Here is a 15214-nt window from a genome sequence, read left to right as displayed (position 1 = left end):
AGGAAGAAGACACAATGTTGGATTGTCAATCCCTAGAAGTGTCCAAGGCTGGGCTGGACAGGGCTTGGAGCAATTTAGGATAGTGGAAGGTGTCCCTTCCCATGGCAGGGGGTTGGAACAAGATGATTTTTAAGGTCCCTTCCAACCCAAACCATTCTGTGATTCTGTGATATCAACAGGTATTAGAAAGGACTCTGTTAAGGGTTTTTTCTTAAATGCCATGAGTCCTGAGACAGAGGCAGTGGTAGAGCTGTGCCTGTCCATGCATGAGACACCTCCTTGTACTCCAAAATTGCCCAAAGTCTCAAAGCTGACCAGTGACAAACTGTGGCCTTTCACATCTGTGGGTCACACACATATGAAGGTGGTGTTTCATTGCTCCACCTATGATGAGACAGGGTCAAATCACAGAATCACAGAATATCCTGAGCTGGAAGAGACCCACAAGGATTCTCAGATTCCAATTCCTGGACAACTTCAAGAATCCCACAATGAGCCTGAGAGCGTGGTGCAAACACTTCTTGAGCTCTGGGGTCTGTGAGAGAAGCTCCTTACCAGAGTGCTGAGGGGGTTTCGATGGTCTGTCAAGCCACTTCCAAGTATTAGGACCAGTATTTTTCATGTAGGTTTTCTTCTTGTGATGAAAATCAGGTGAGGGGGTTGTTTTCTTGCATTTCAAAAGTATTTCCTACTCCCAGGCTTCACATTCGGGTAGTACCAGATAAAGTTTTCCCACCTTTGCAACTCAAAATGCACTTCATTTTATGGTCTTGTTCTCAGGGTGGCATCCAGTTTAAGGCTGGGCTTGATGATCTTGGATCTGTAACATTAATGATTAGTCAAATTCTAAAAGTTCTCCTCAGATCTGACAGGAGGGAGCGTGTGGTATTTGCTGGGTCCCCAGGATGAAGGAGGAATTGATAAATCTGACTCCATGTTCTTACAAGGCTGATTTATTGTTTTATGGTATTATGTTATATTATATTTAAAAATACTGTACTAAAACTATAATAAAGTATAGAGAAAGGATACAGACAGAAGGCTTAACAAAATACTAATGAAAACTCGCGACTGCTTCCAGAGTCCCAACACAGTTGGACAGTGATTGGTCATTAAGTAAAAACAATTCACATATCGGATAAACAATCTCCAAACCACATTCAAGCACAGGAGAAGCAAATGAGATAATATTATTTTTCTTTTCCTCTGAGGCTTCTCAGCTTCCCTGGAGAAAATCCTGGGCAAGGGGATTTTTCAGAAAATATGGCAGTGACAGGAGCGGAAGAACTGTGCAAACCCCAATATCTCCCCAGAACCCCACAAACAGATTCTGCTGCAACTCCAGCATCTCACCCCCACCTTTTCCCTCCTGTTCCCTGCAGGTATATCCGAACAATGTACCTGGGGATCCAGAGCCAGAGGAGGAAGGAACACCAGCGGCGTTTCTACTGGGCTATGATGTACGAATATGCAGACGTGAACATGCTGCGCCTCCTGGAAACGTTCCTCGAGAGCGCCCCTCAACTGGTGCTACAGCTCTGCATAATGATCCAAAAGAACCGTGCAGAAACATTACCATGTAAGTGGCCCCCCTCTTCCCCACCTTTCCAGCCTCTGCCCTCTGCTCCCAGAGCCTAGCAGCTGATGGATGTGCTGCTCACTTCCCGCCCTGGCTGGGGGCTGCCGCTTTGGGACAAATCTCTGCTGAGTTCGCTGGGTAAAATTTCTGCTCGTTCCTCTGAGGAGAAAAAAAAAAAAAAGTCAGTGTCAAGGAAAAGATGGGATTCAGCTCTTCCACGGCCAGTCCAGGCGGAAGGAATGATGGTGGTGTCAGGAGGAGGCAAGCAGGCTCTGCTGCTGTGGCACCACTCGTTTGTCACTTGGCACTAGGCAAATGCAACCATTCCCTGCCTCAGTTTCCCTCCTTATATAAGCAGGGTGATAAAACTGGCCAGATTTGAGTTTGTGTTGTGAGGATAAATGGTTCAATGCCTATGCAATGCTCTGATGGTGTTAAGTGTAAAAAAAGGGGGGTTTCAACAGCTAAATGCTGTAGGGCCTTTTCTGATGAGTGCCCAGGAGTTAAGGTCTTATCATTGGTACCATGGTTCTCACCAAGCCCAGGAAAAGAGAAGGGGAAGGCAGTGGAGGGGATTGTGTAGGGACAAGGATGTTGTGAAGGTTTAGTTGGAAAGGCAATTAAATGATGAGATGAGGCTTGGAAGCCTCCATAGGGAATATTTTGCCAATTCTGGTTCCTGCCACAGTGTCCACCACTGTGATGAGCTGAGCATGGGGCATCTGTCCCAGCTGAGAGGGACATGGCTCTGTCCCAGCCCTGGCATGAGTGGCTCTCCCAGCCCTTGGCCATGCTGGCAGCTTGGGGGTGACCAGCCTGAGTACAACCATCCTTTCCAAGGACCAACAGTGGAGCTGCTTGCTTATTCAGCCCCTGTTCAGTTCGTGCACCACGGGTGACACTCAGCTTCCCAAAGACAGCCTGGTTGGGGCCTGTCATTTCTGGGGAGATTTTGGAGCTGAGGTGGGAACTGAACTTGGAATTTCCTTTGGGGTTAAATTTTGCTGGTTTTGCCAAGGTCACCACTATCTACAGCATCAAGGAAGGCCAGCCACTCTCCCTTTCCCCTGTATTGCCAGCATGTCCATCACAGTTGTTTATAGAAGCTTCCCTCCTCCTATTTATGCAGTCTTTTCTTGAAACCTCTCATCGCGAGCTCTCCAGGCCTCCAAAGTGCTGACATGATGAATATGCCTTTCTACAACTCCTGCTAGAATGCCTCACATTTGCCAGCCCCCTTTTTCCTGCTGCTTCCAATGTTATTAACCCGACTGAAAATGCAGAAATCACAGCCCAGGAGGTTTGCCAGGGCGTTCTGCAGATTGCTGGGCTGGCCGCAGAAAGCGCCGGGTGAAGTTTGTTGGCCTCTGTTGTGCCGCGAGTCAGACAACGTGGGAGAATAATCCCTCCAGGCTTTCAAATCCGCGGCTCTTCCACTTTGCCACTTCCAGGCACGGCTGCCTAATCCACTGAACGAGCTGCATCATTTTTTTTTTTTCCAGCATCCCCCTCCCCTCCCTTCCTGGGCTTTGCAGTTCCTCCGCTCCTCCAGCGCGCCGAGCCGGCTGCGCTCTCTCTTCCAAGGCAGTGCTCTCTTCCAAGGCAGCGCACGTCCCCGCCTGCCTCCCCGAGCCCTGGAGGGCTCTTTGCTCGCCACGCTCCAGCAGCCGAGCTCACCAGGTCCCCAGTGCATCCTCTCCCTGCCTCCCTCCCCGCCCGTGCCAGGGATGCGGGCGCTGATGGATGAGAGCAGCGGAGCTTGCTCAGCGCTCCTTGACTCCTCCGGTGCAAGGTTTCCTAGAGCTCCTCCATGCCCGCTCAGTGCTTCTCTCTTCCACCTCCTCCTCCTCCTTCTCCTTCTTATTCTCCTTCTCCTCCTCGTGGCTGGTCCATAATTATATAAAAGCAAATTAAATGCTGAGAGGAACCGTTGTGAAAGGGAGCATCAAAGACTTTCACTTCCAGCAGGCGAAAAGCAAAGGGAGACGGATGCTGTTAGGAAGGCAGTGTGTTTAAAAATCAAATCGAGTCTCTCCTGGCTCATCGAGTCTGTGGGAGCGTGGCTCGTCACAGGAAGGGACCAGTTCTGCCTTTAAACAGGGACAGCATCAGCTGCATCCCTGAGGAATGGAAAAACAGCCCAGGGAAGGGCTTAAAAGCCCAGGTACAGCCCCTGCTGATGTGTCCAGACTCCAGCTGCTTCCATACATCCCCCACAGACTCCTATGGATTCATCTAGTGCCAGACAAGGTCAGTTCACCATTTGCTGTGGCATACATCCCTCTTCCAAGCCCCAGCCCTCCCTGCTCTTTGGATTGTAATGCCAAACCCAGGCTTCACTTCTCCCCAGACAACTTCTATTTAAGGAGCTTTAGAAAGGGAGTCATTGGAATGGCTGTCAGCAGGTTTTGTTGTTGTCTTCTAAGTCCTGGGTGAAGAGAGCTGTTGAGGAAAGAAGACTGAACACATTGGGGGTCTTTACTCACATCCAGAGCATCTCCTCCAAAGCATTTCTGCCACACAGCATGGTGGTAGAAAGGGCTGATCTTGGAAGGATGAGTAGGAAGTGATACAACCAGGATAATGCTTAATTTCCTGGGTTTCAATCTGTTGGGTGGGTGAAAGAAAGAAAGAAAACCTCATCATGCCTTGCAAGAACTATTTGCCCATGAGAGGTACCTGTGTGAGAGGGTTGGGTGGGACCTGTGTCTGTTGTTCCTTCAGCACTCAAAGAATGGAGAAGCTTCACCCAAAAGTGAGAATGTCCAGCAGCAGCAGTGTTGGAGCTGGAATTTGAGGTCAAGACCCAGCCTCACTAAAGCTTGGGACAAGACTCAAGCTGGGATTTCATGAGAGTCAGGATTCATTCCTTCATCATATCCCCAGCACGAGGCAGAGCAGATCCCAGCTTAGCTGCCCTTGTCTGAGGAACAACAGAAATGAGCACAGAGAGAAAAGAGGTGAGAACTCTGTGAGCTCCATCAGGTGAGCAGTGGAAGGTGAATGTTGAGAGCCTGAGCTGGAATTCTTTGGTTGATGGAGCAAATGGAACATCAGCTGCTGAATATCCATGCGGAAGGAGCTGGTGTTGGTAGGCAGCCTCTGTGGAAGATTTATCTGCTACTACCACAGCTGGGTGGGCCCAAAACAGAGTCAAGAGAAGGTGAGGGAATAAGGATGGATCCAACACGGGAACAGCTCATGCCCAAAGCAGCTGAAGGAGGTGGGATGAGATGCTCAACCAGCAGCAGCCCCTTTCTCCAGGGAATCTGATGCATTTATACCTATCACTGGGGTCAGGCTGAAGGAGGGGAAGGGGATGCTGGAGATGATGCAGCATTGTCCCTCAGTCACCCTAACTGTGTCTGAGGTTTAGGAGAAGGTAAAAGGGTGTCCATCTCTCAGACTCCTGGGGAAAAATGGCCAGAGGACTTCCCATGATTTAAATCACCTATTTGCAGGGAAAAACGTAGCATTAACAACAGAAAAAGCTCAGCAACCCAGATCCTCATTCCATAATCACTCCCAGCAGATAATCCACCTCACTCCTTGCAGAACAAACCATCCTTAACCCCTTCACCCCACACAGGTGCTGCTTCCTCCGTGCCAAGTGGGAAGGAGCAGATCAAACCAGCTTAAAGGAGACACCCAACCTCTAGGCAGACAGGGAGGTGAGAGGGATTCCAGGTTTTCTGGCATAAATCTCCTCTTAAAGAGGTTTGCTTCCACTTAATTTTTTTTTATTATTTTTTTACGTGGCTTCTTTAAAGCTTAATGAGATTTAGCTGAAGCACCAACGTCCTTCCACTCATGTCACGAGTTCTTTACACAAAGATTTCTGCCTGTATGAGGCTGCAGTTTTCAGCACAGGGTCTTTCCCTCCAAAAAAAGCCACATCTCTCCACAGATGCTGGGTCCATCTCCTCTATAACCCTACAGTTCATCTGGGAGAGATTAGCATCATAAGCCTTCCTTCTGCAAAGTCCTGCTGGAGTCTCTGGGATTTTGGGAGGTGTTTGCACTCTCCACAGCCCTCAAAAGTAGGCTGAAGCTGCTCATGTATTTAAGAGAAAGCAACATTAACTTAGGGGTTTGGGAGGACATTTTATTTAAGCAGAGTCATACAAATTAGGCATTAAAATGGATTTCAGACATCTCAGTTACAGATGTGTGCTGGCTGCAGAGCTGTCTTGGTGGAGTTTGCAAATCATCTGGTTCCTCCCAAAGTGAAGTCCTATTTTTTTTTATTCATGTTCTCCCTCATCTGTGCCATGTCTGGGGACTGTCTATAATCATTTATGATTCCTTTTTGCAGGAGCAAACTAAAGATAATTTTCCCTGTCACTTAGTTTAGAAGACTCATCTGGTCAACTGAGTTAGAAAGGGACCTTCAGCCTGTAGGTGTTCAAAAATGTGAGTTTCAAGTGACATCCACACTGGCCTGAATATAACTGAGGAGACTAAAATCCACAGGGCTCCAGTGAAAGTGAAAAAAAAGCTCATGAGATTTGAAATTTCATCCTTTTCACCACTTGAAGGAGCACTCAAAGTTAGTGTAAGACCCTTCATGCTGGCCTGGGCCAAACAGGTGTGTCCAACAATGTTCAAACAGGAATCAAACCCCCAAACCCAATCTCTGTGACCTCACAACACAAAATTGTCCCCATTTATGAAGAGCCCCATAACCTCATAAATAAACCAGGGTTTGTTCTACACAGGCACCAGATCCTGTGGGGATCAGTGCAAAATTCAACATGGCATCTGCAGATTCTGTGGGGGAAATTCCTGTTTCTGCAAAGCAAAAATCTTCTTCCTGACTGGTGCATTTTTCCTGAGATACACCAAGAGAACTTCACTGTATAACTAAAGAAGTCTTTGCCTTATAAAGTCCTCAGTAACAGGAGATGGAGTGGGGACAAGATCTACCAGAGCCACAAGCTGAGTTTTGGCTCAGGTTCTGGGACAGATCATGAGGAAAAAGATGCTACAACTTTGCCCAAAGGCAGATTTTCTTTTTTCCTTTTTTCTCATGTCATTCCTTGGGGATTAAAAAAAGGGGGAGATGTCTCCATCACCCAGGCCTGGTTTCCTGTGACAGAAGAAGCACAAGGACAAAAGCAGTTGCTCATTGCCATGTGGGAAAGGGATGTGCTTTCTGGGCCTGGAGGATCTGGGATGATCTGCCCTGAAAATTTGTCCTGACTCCACCACAGTTTCCCTTTAAATGTTCACCAGCAGCCCAAGGAGGCCCAGATAGCTCTGAACTCATAAGCAGCTCGCCTGGGAGGCCACTCATATGACTCCAGTGCTCTGCCAGACTGGGGCATATGGCTCTGTTCCTGCCTTCCCCTCCTTCCCACCAAAGCCGGATGACAGGGAGCAATTTGGTGCCCTGCTGGAAAGGAGCCTCTGGTGCCTGGCCAATTCCCAGCAGCATCAAAAAGCCATCTCCACAGTTGGCAGTGGCACTGAGGACGCCTTGCTCTGGCATGCTGAGAGCAGGCCAAGCCTGAGGCACACTGGCATGGGACAGCTTGTCCCATCATCAGCCGTATTGTCCCGGTGCGGTGGGATCCAGGAGCCTTCAGAGCCAGGGACAGCTATTTTTTCTTTTTCCAAGGGGATTTGGAGCCAGCCCAAAGAGAGATGTCATCCCTTCACCCATCCCCACCTGCAGCTTCTCTGTCCACCACCTTGCCATGTCTCTGGCTCTTATTTTTGGAGTGCTGATAAAACCCCGTCTGTTCCGTACCACGTGTCGCCGTCACACACAGGACACGGCACAGCCAGGAAAGATGAGTCACCATTCACGGGACAGAGCTGGCAGGGGGCCAGTGCTGCCAATTTTAGGCTTTGTCAGACTGTGGTAATCACTGGGAAGGGGTTACATCATCAGAGCACTACAACAGCATTAGCTCATGCTGTTCCCAGGAGCTGGGGGCCAGCCAGGAAACCAAGGCATGGAGAGAAGTTTGGGTTCTTGTCAAGCAGATTCCAGGCAGGAAATTCAGACTTTTTTGGGTGACTCCATGCTGCAGGCTTTCTGGGAGGTTTGGGATAAGAGCATAGAAAAAACGGCTGTTGGTAAGTGAAATACAATACTTTTTAGCTTCAGGTTGCTCTAGTGCGGGATTCTTGTCAGGCATCTAGGAGAGCATGGATGAACAGGGAGCACATAGGCTCTGGGATGTGCAGGAAAACGTGGAAAAGATGCCACACAGGTTCTGGGATGTGCAAAAAAACATGAGAAAGATGCCCTGGTGGGCAGGGACTACTCTGTGCTTCTACCCCTGATGGAGGTGGAGCAGTTCAGGTTGATGCAACTCAAAATCGTTAAGTTTTGAAGGAAAGAATTGTCTCACTTCAGAAACTATTAATTGTTTTTTAATTATTAGCTTGGGGTGACAGTTCTGAGTCTGGGAAAAATTACTGAGTCAGTAGAAATCTCCTGAAATTCCTTTTGTCCCAACTGGCATTTGACCAACCTCATGCTCTCAATGCCCTCAGAACATCCACGTCTTCACAGAGACGGTCACTGAGGGGGGACAGCCACCAGGCACAGGAGCCCCTGTCTGATGTACATCAAGGTCCCAAAAATGTTTGCAAAAGACAAAAAGACCCAGGAGATAAGCCAGGATGAGCATGACTTAATGTGTGAAGGACACGGGCACAGACAGCTCCCACCATCCCAGGCTGCTCCAAGCCCCATCCAGCCTGGCCTTGGACACTTCCAGGGATCCAGGGGCATCTAAAATTCTCTGGACCACCTGTGCCAGGGCCTCCCGGCCCTCACAATAAGGATTCCTTCCCAATATCCAACCCAAACCTTCTCTCTCTCCATCTGAAGCCATTCCCCCTTGTCCTGTCACTCCAGGCCCTTGGAGAACTTGGACACAACACGTTTGTGACCTGCTACCTGTCACATAGGTCTTTGCAGAGTGTAAAAACTGTGGGAGGCAGAGGGAGAAAGAGTTTCCTGCTGTTATCCTTGGAAATCAGTGTCCCTGGTGCCTTCAGTACCCCACTGTGAGACAGCACCAGCTGCACCACACCCGTTTTTGCCACTTTGTCACTCCCCCTCACAGGAACGCCCTGCCAGACTTGCCTCATGGATGTCAGCCCTGTGTACCCTCCAGGAATGCTGAGAGGCTCCTTCTTTTCCAGAGACCAGTCCCCTCAGCTGGGATTATGCTGAGGCATTTCCACCAAAGGCCCGCTACACAACATCAGAGGTTTATAAACCACAAGGTTACAAAGTGTGCACTGCTGACACATCTCTGGGTAGATCCCTCTTTCTTTGGCCACTGAGTGTGATCCAAATTGGGTCCCTTCCTCTTTTCCATCAGGCCAAAATCATTCCCAGAGCTGGGATGAAGTTATTTCCCTAATTGCCTGCAGGTATGCTGCATCCAGGCCCAGCCACCTACCAGAGGAGGTTTGCAGGGTCCCTGTTTGGTGTTGTCACAGACCCTTGGGAGCATTGCCTTGATGTTGTCTCATCTCCAAGGAACAGCCTGTGGGAACTGTTTTCAGCAGGAAGTTCCCTCACGAAACCCTGGCAGGAGATGTTGCTTTCCCAGTCCTGGGACAAGTCTGTTGGGTTTCATCCCTGCTGATAAACCAAAACACATCAGAACATGAGCACAGCCACCAGATCTTGTTCATCCTCTGCTTCAATTATCAGCCCTTGGCACATTTTTAGCTCCTGGCAGCCAACACCAACCCAAACAATTCCCATGCTTGGCTCAGGTGATGGCAAGAACAATTCCCACCAAGCACTCTGGGCTGCCCTGTTTTGAAGGCTGGGACAGAACTTAGCAGTCAACAGAATTAGGCTTGGCTTAGTTGCTGATTTCTGGGTGCAGGGTCCAAAGCTGCCCCAGATCTGTGCTAAGGAAAAAGGGATCCTCGTGGTCGCTCTCCAAAGCAGACAGTGGAACTCCTTGGGCTTTCCTATCCAGCACTGAGGTGCTGCTCCCCTCTTTTTCAGACTATTTTAGCCCCCACTTGTAGGATTACAGCATCCTTTCAACTTGTGGTAGGCAGTTTTTCATCTTTCCCAATGTCTGCAGTCCTCATCTGAATTAAAACAGAAATAAAAAAAAAAAGGAGTGACAGGCTAGGGGTGCTGTAACAGATGTCAGATTGCAATGTTGAAATGCACATATATTGTACATGTTTGTGGAGTCCTGCTGTTTCATGCCAACCATCCCTACTCATAGAAATGGTTCGGAAAAGATTTTATGCTAAATGGAGCCATGTGTTGTTTTTTTTAGCAAAACAGTTTGTTTGGGGTTTTTTTTCACCATTTCAGCGCATGCCAGTGGTTCCTTTAGGTGTGTTTCCCTTCTGAAGGGTTCCTAACAGTAGAGTTCAAATATAATTAGGTCTGAAAAATCTCAGTGTAGGAGGCTCCTTCTGATATTTTTGAGGATTCAGACTGAAAGCAGCTCTGCTGGATTTGGTACACTCGAAAAATCTTAACAAACAATTGGCCACTAGAAGTTGTAACTAAAGTGCCCTTCACAAACAAGCAGCTGTTGAATGTGAAATGTGATTTTTTCCTCTAAGAATAACCCCTTTTGGATTTTGCCATCTTATTCTTTCCAGTTGAAGTACCCATGTTAGTGGTGGGGTTTTTGTACCTGTTGCTCTAGAAAGACAATTTTAATTAGCAAAGGGACAAAAACTATGTTCTCAACAAGAAATAGCATCGGAAGTTTCTAGAGATGGTTGTGCTCCTGTCAGGTTGAGCCAGGTTTGTGTGATTCCCCTGCCTTCTAACACTCCCTACAAAGAGGGATTTTGCTCTGTTTGCACAGAGTTAAATCCTGTCCTTGCTGGAGGTGTTGTCAGAGCATCCTGGTGGGGCATTTCCAATGAAACCTCTTGGGGTCTCTCGAGGAGCTTCACATCCTCTCGTCTGCGGCTGTTCACTTTTAGGGGCTCAGGTGGGGTTCTTCTTCAGTGTCATTCTGAGACAGCACTTAAAGGCTTCAGATTAACATGGATTTAACTCAAAAGTCTTTATAATTACAGTGATGGCTGTGCAGAGGGCACCTCGGCCTGAAAAGAGTGGCAATCCATGCAGCTTTTGACAAAAATAGACACGAAGAGCAGTTCTCATGCTCTATTTCCAAACAAGCTAATCTGCGCCCGGGAAATCCTGGCTGCTGCTTTCCCAGCACATTTCTAATGCAGAATTAACCCAGGTGATTGGTGCCTGGAGGGATTTAGACCAAGCTCAGGGCAGACCATCTCTCCTTTGTGTCTGTGGCTCATTAGAAGACAGGGATGCACGTGGTTGTTGGTTCTGAGTGTCTCTATCAGCTGCAGTGCCATCCCTGCCCACCTGAGATTCAGGGATCTGTGGGATTCATGATCTCTGGAGGATGCACTGGGAACTTGGGCATGGTGGGAAGATCCCTGAGAGATTTTGGCATTTGGGTCCTTGCTGCAATGTGCGTTACTGGTCCTCATCAACACAAATTTATGTGACAGCAGCAGCTCTTCTAATTGGAAACGCCATCCATGCAGCCCCACACTGACACTGAGAACACCATCAGCAGGATTAATAAGAATTCTGATTCCAAAAATCACAAAGGAAAGAACTGTTCTTCATTAACACCCTCAAAGGAGCATCTGATGATGTGGGGGTTCTTTCAGTGAGAAAAAAAAAATCTGCTTTTGCTGAAAGGAAAACAGTAAATCGTTTCCATTTCATTTTCTTAACATTTAGGGGAAGGTTCAAAGTGGAATAACCATTTTGAACTAAACAGTGTTGTATTATAAATACTTTTATATCATTTATGCCACACCAACAGGAACTCCAAAAGTAAGACTGTGTGTGTCTCTCTGTCCCCTGATTGCCTCCAGCTTCTTTAGGACTGAGCCAAATCACCAAACTCACTCCCAAATTCCTGAATGGATTTCTTAGACATATGCCATGTATTTTTCCCCTTAAAAAGTGAGTTTGTGTGTTGTCATTTCTTTGAATTCTACCATTAGAGTCCCATCAGAGTCTCTGGTGGCTGTGTGGAGCTGTTGCAGAAGAGGCTGGATTTGTCTCTAGCATTGGACTCACACTGACATTTTCCTCGGGCATAATTTTGGGAGCATAGCTGACACCAGATTCCTGGAAAGATTACCCTGTCCAGCTAAAATAACATTTTTCTGGAAGAAAGCTGTCCCCACATCTGTATTACACTTTACCTAAGCTCTACCTGCCATGCCTGGGCTCCCCAGAGCTGTCCAGACACAGCAGCCACCTGGACTAATTTACTCTGCCCAGCCTGGAAAATCTGATAATATGAGAAACTTTATCTCCAGGCATTGAGGAGCTGAGCCAAAGGTCTTCCACGTTATTTTTAACATGATGAAAAGGATTATATGACCATGGTTGTGATAAACAGAGGACTGTGATCAGATTTTCTCTATACCTGTAACACAAACAGTGTTGGAGCCCAAGCACTGGCGCTCAGGTGTTTGTGCTAAATTGGTCTCTGGTAGAGTTTTGCCTGCCAGCCCTTTCCCAAAGCTTTCCCAGGCATGAGAAAACAAATTCACATAGTCCAGGAACCATTCCCATTGGGCAGATTGGACACAGCTCCTGAGGGATTTTAACAAGATGGGCATGGCAGATTCTGCCAGCTGGGCTCAGGGTCTACAAATAATCCTGTTTCTCATTCGGGGTTCAGATACCACCACCAGGTTCTCTTCCCATGGGTCCTTCTCCTCTCTGCTGGTTTTTATGTGTGAAAATTTACCACACAGGATCAAAGGCCCCCGTTAGCCAAGTGAGTTGAGGCTTGTTTGTGGACCTCTGCTTATACAGGGACTGAGATTTGCCCCAGTTGCTGCCAGAAATGTTCCAGATCTGGAACAGGTGTCAGCAGCTTCTTTCCCTACATAAATAGGCTAAACCTGGGATACTTGCAATCAGCAGCCTGGGAAAGGGGCAGGGCTGTCATGGAAAGCAAAAAGTGAATTTTCATGCTGATGAGGGCTGTGTACACCAGGCCTGTTGGAGACCAGCCTTCTTCTCAGTAATGTAACAGAAGGATGTTGTCTTTCTCCTGCCCCTTGAGGATGTTGGTAACTCTGTCTGGCTGTTCTAGGATGTGCTCTGGCTGACCATCGCACCTTTCTCACATCAGGAAGGTGTTGGGGGTTTGTTTTTCCTGCTTGGTCTTCAGTGGTGTAAATTCATTGTGTTGTGTCACTTGAATATGCCCAGATCATGTTGGGTCTGTCAGCTTCTGCTCTGCAGGAGCCACTGTGGGCTGTTCTGCTCATTCTGGAGCCAGGAACAGGTTTCAGCAATCCTCCTTTCTCCTTTCTTCCCCTCACTGAGACTCAGTGTTCCCCCATAAGCTCTTGTGGGGAGCTGCTGGATGTCAAACCTCTGTAGCCTACTATTCATCTTACCATGTCCCTCTTTGGTTATTTCAGTTTGACCCCCATCCCTGGGAGTGTTCAGGGCCAGGTTGAGCCACCTGGGAGAGTGAAAGGTGTCTGTACCCATGGCAGGGGGTTGGAATGAGATGAGCTTTAAGGACCCTTCCCTCTCAAACCATTCCATGATTCACCAGGAAGAGTCAATGGAGAGACAGAGGCATTTCCAGACAGCTCATCCCAGGTCTCAGACAGCAGTCCTGGGGTGAAATAAACACTGAGGCACGTGATGGACAGGGCATCTTCATCCAGAGGGTTTTAGAACAGTGGGGAAGCTTTGCCAATCCTGATGTGGTGGGCCATCATTTTGAACAGGAGACTGACACTTCACTGAGGTTATTCAAGGACAATCCCAAACAGAGGGTGGATTATCCCATCTCTGCTTGGCCTGGGGTGCTCGTGCCTCCCACAGCAGGATCAGTCTCTGGCTTGCATCCAGGAGAAGATCCAAGACTCGATGGCTGCAGGGTTGGAGCTGCTTTGGAGTGCCCGAGTTCACAGAGAACACGAATAGGAGGAGACATGACAGAAGCAGCTGAGATAATGAGAGCCCAGATCAGATGAGTGTGGCTGGTCACCCCTTCCTGCAGCAGGGAAAAGGGGCACTGGGGACAGCTGAGAGGCAGCAGGATGAAAGGGCAGGAAAGCAAGGCCTTTGGAAACACAATCCCTGGTGACCCCGTGGACGCTTCCTCAAGGCAGTGCTGAGGCGTGGGCTGGGGGAGGAACTAAGGAGGGATTCAGCTTTTCTGGGGTCACCAAGGACATCTTAATTTAGCAAAAGGAAAAGGGTTTAGGAAGCAGAATTTCAGGACATGAGCCAGACTTTAACTGTTGAGGGGCAGGAGGGCAATTCTCCATGTGAGTGAGCTTTTGTGGAGTTGCCTTGGCATGGATTTTCTCACGGAGAAAGGTTTGGGAATGTGGATGTGCCTCTGGTGTAATGTGGAAGAGTTCTCCTTGTACCAGCTTGGACATGGGCTATCCTGTACAGAAACTCAGCACAAGCCTTGTGAGGGATTCCAGTGGGATTTGGTGGTAGGAGACTTTCTTGTTATCCAGACCTACTTGGAAATCTGTCCCTGAAAGGAGTTACCTTTGTTTCCTGCCCTTGCCAGTCATCAGCAGTTTTCTGTTTCTCATGGAAAGGTGATGCTGTGTCCAGGTGAGCTGGATGCTGGAGAATGGGATGTGATACTCCTTGGAGGAAGGCCCCAGAGGATCTCCCTAGGAAGGGAGCAGGTTCCTAGGATGTGAAACTCACCCCTCACCTGATGAAACCAAAATATTTTCTGTGAGAAAAGAGCAAAGGGCAGGACACTGGTGTGATATCTCTTCCCAGTCTCCCCAGTGTAAAGATCTGGATTTTCATCCCTGGTAATTCCAGCTCTTAGTAGAGCACAGAGGTGTCACATAAATGGGAGGAGGCCATTCCTGGGTCAGACTTTTGCATCATGCTCACGATAGGTGGAATAGTTCCCATCTGCCATACTGGACTGGTGGCACACTGGAGGAACTCTTTAAGGAAGTGTCCTGAAATCCAGTGAGGAAAATGAAAGGCAAAATGGTCTGTGCAGACCTTTATTATTTATATACTAACAATGTTCCATATTTTTTCCATGTTTAAAGAGACAAATAAAGAGGGAAAATAAAGGGGAAAAGAAAAAAGTCATTCCCTCCTCGGATGGGAAAGAATTAAGAAAGATCAAGCATCAAAATCCATCAGGAAACAATGAAAATCAGACCTGGGGTCTGATTCTGACCCCTTTTACTCTGACACAAACAAATTAAATCAGATTAAAAAATGAGGGAGAGTGACTTTCAGGCCCTGTTGTTACAAAAGCAGGATCTGCCTTGATCTCTTTTGTGTATAAATGCATTTTCACTCTGTGCGCATCAAAATGAAAGCCTGCTCCTCGTCTCCTACAGAGCTTCAGGGAGGAACGTGCCACCCAAAGGGGAAAACAGGATAACAGGGTTCACAGCACAGGGGCCTGAGCAGCCAGGGAGGGATTGGGATGAACTGAAATGTGGCACTTGGCATTAAGCAAGAGCTGCCTCTGCACAGGGGCTGAGGGAAGGTTTCGTGTCATGCTCAATATTTGCCATCCCGCTCACCCGGGAGAAATGTTGGTATCTTCCCATTTTGTTTTAGTGGAGTCTTAAGGAGAATTAATGTCA

General features: G+C 48.0%; 1 protein-coding gene across 1 annotated transcript in view; it reads left to right on the top strand.

Annotated features, from left to right (window-relative positions):
- Positions 1–15214, top strand: part of XKR6 (XK related 6) — a 177086-nt gene that overhangs the window by 155050 nt on the left and 6822 nt on the right. Inside the window, exon 2 of the mRNA XM_054630642.2 lies at positions 1383–1579. Within this exon, the coding sequence (XP_054486617.1) occupies positions 1383–1579 (197 nt within the window). The remainder of the gene's footprint in view (positions 1–1382; positions 1580–15214) is intronic.

The sequence above is a fragment of the Agelaius phoeniceus genome, chromosome 3, assembly GCF_051311805.1.
Source record: "Agelaius phoeniceus isolate bAgePho1 chromosome 3, bAgePho1.hap1, whole genome shotgun sequence".
Taxonomy (NCBI): domain Eukaryota; kingdom Metazoa; phylum Chordata; class Aves; order Passeriformes; family Icteridae; genus Agelaius; species Agelaius phoeniceus.
The sequence above is the reverse complement of the archived record's forward strand: the minus strand, read 5'-3'. Positions and strand labels throughout refer to the sequence as shown.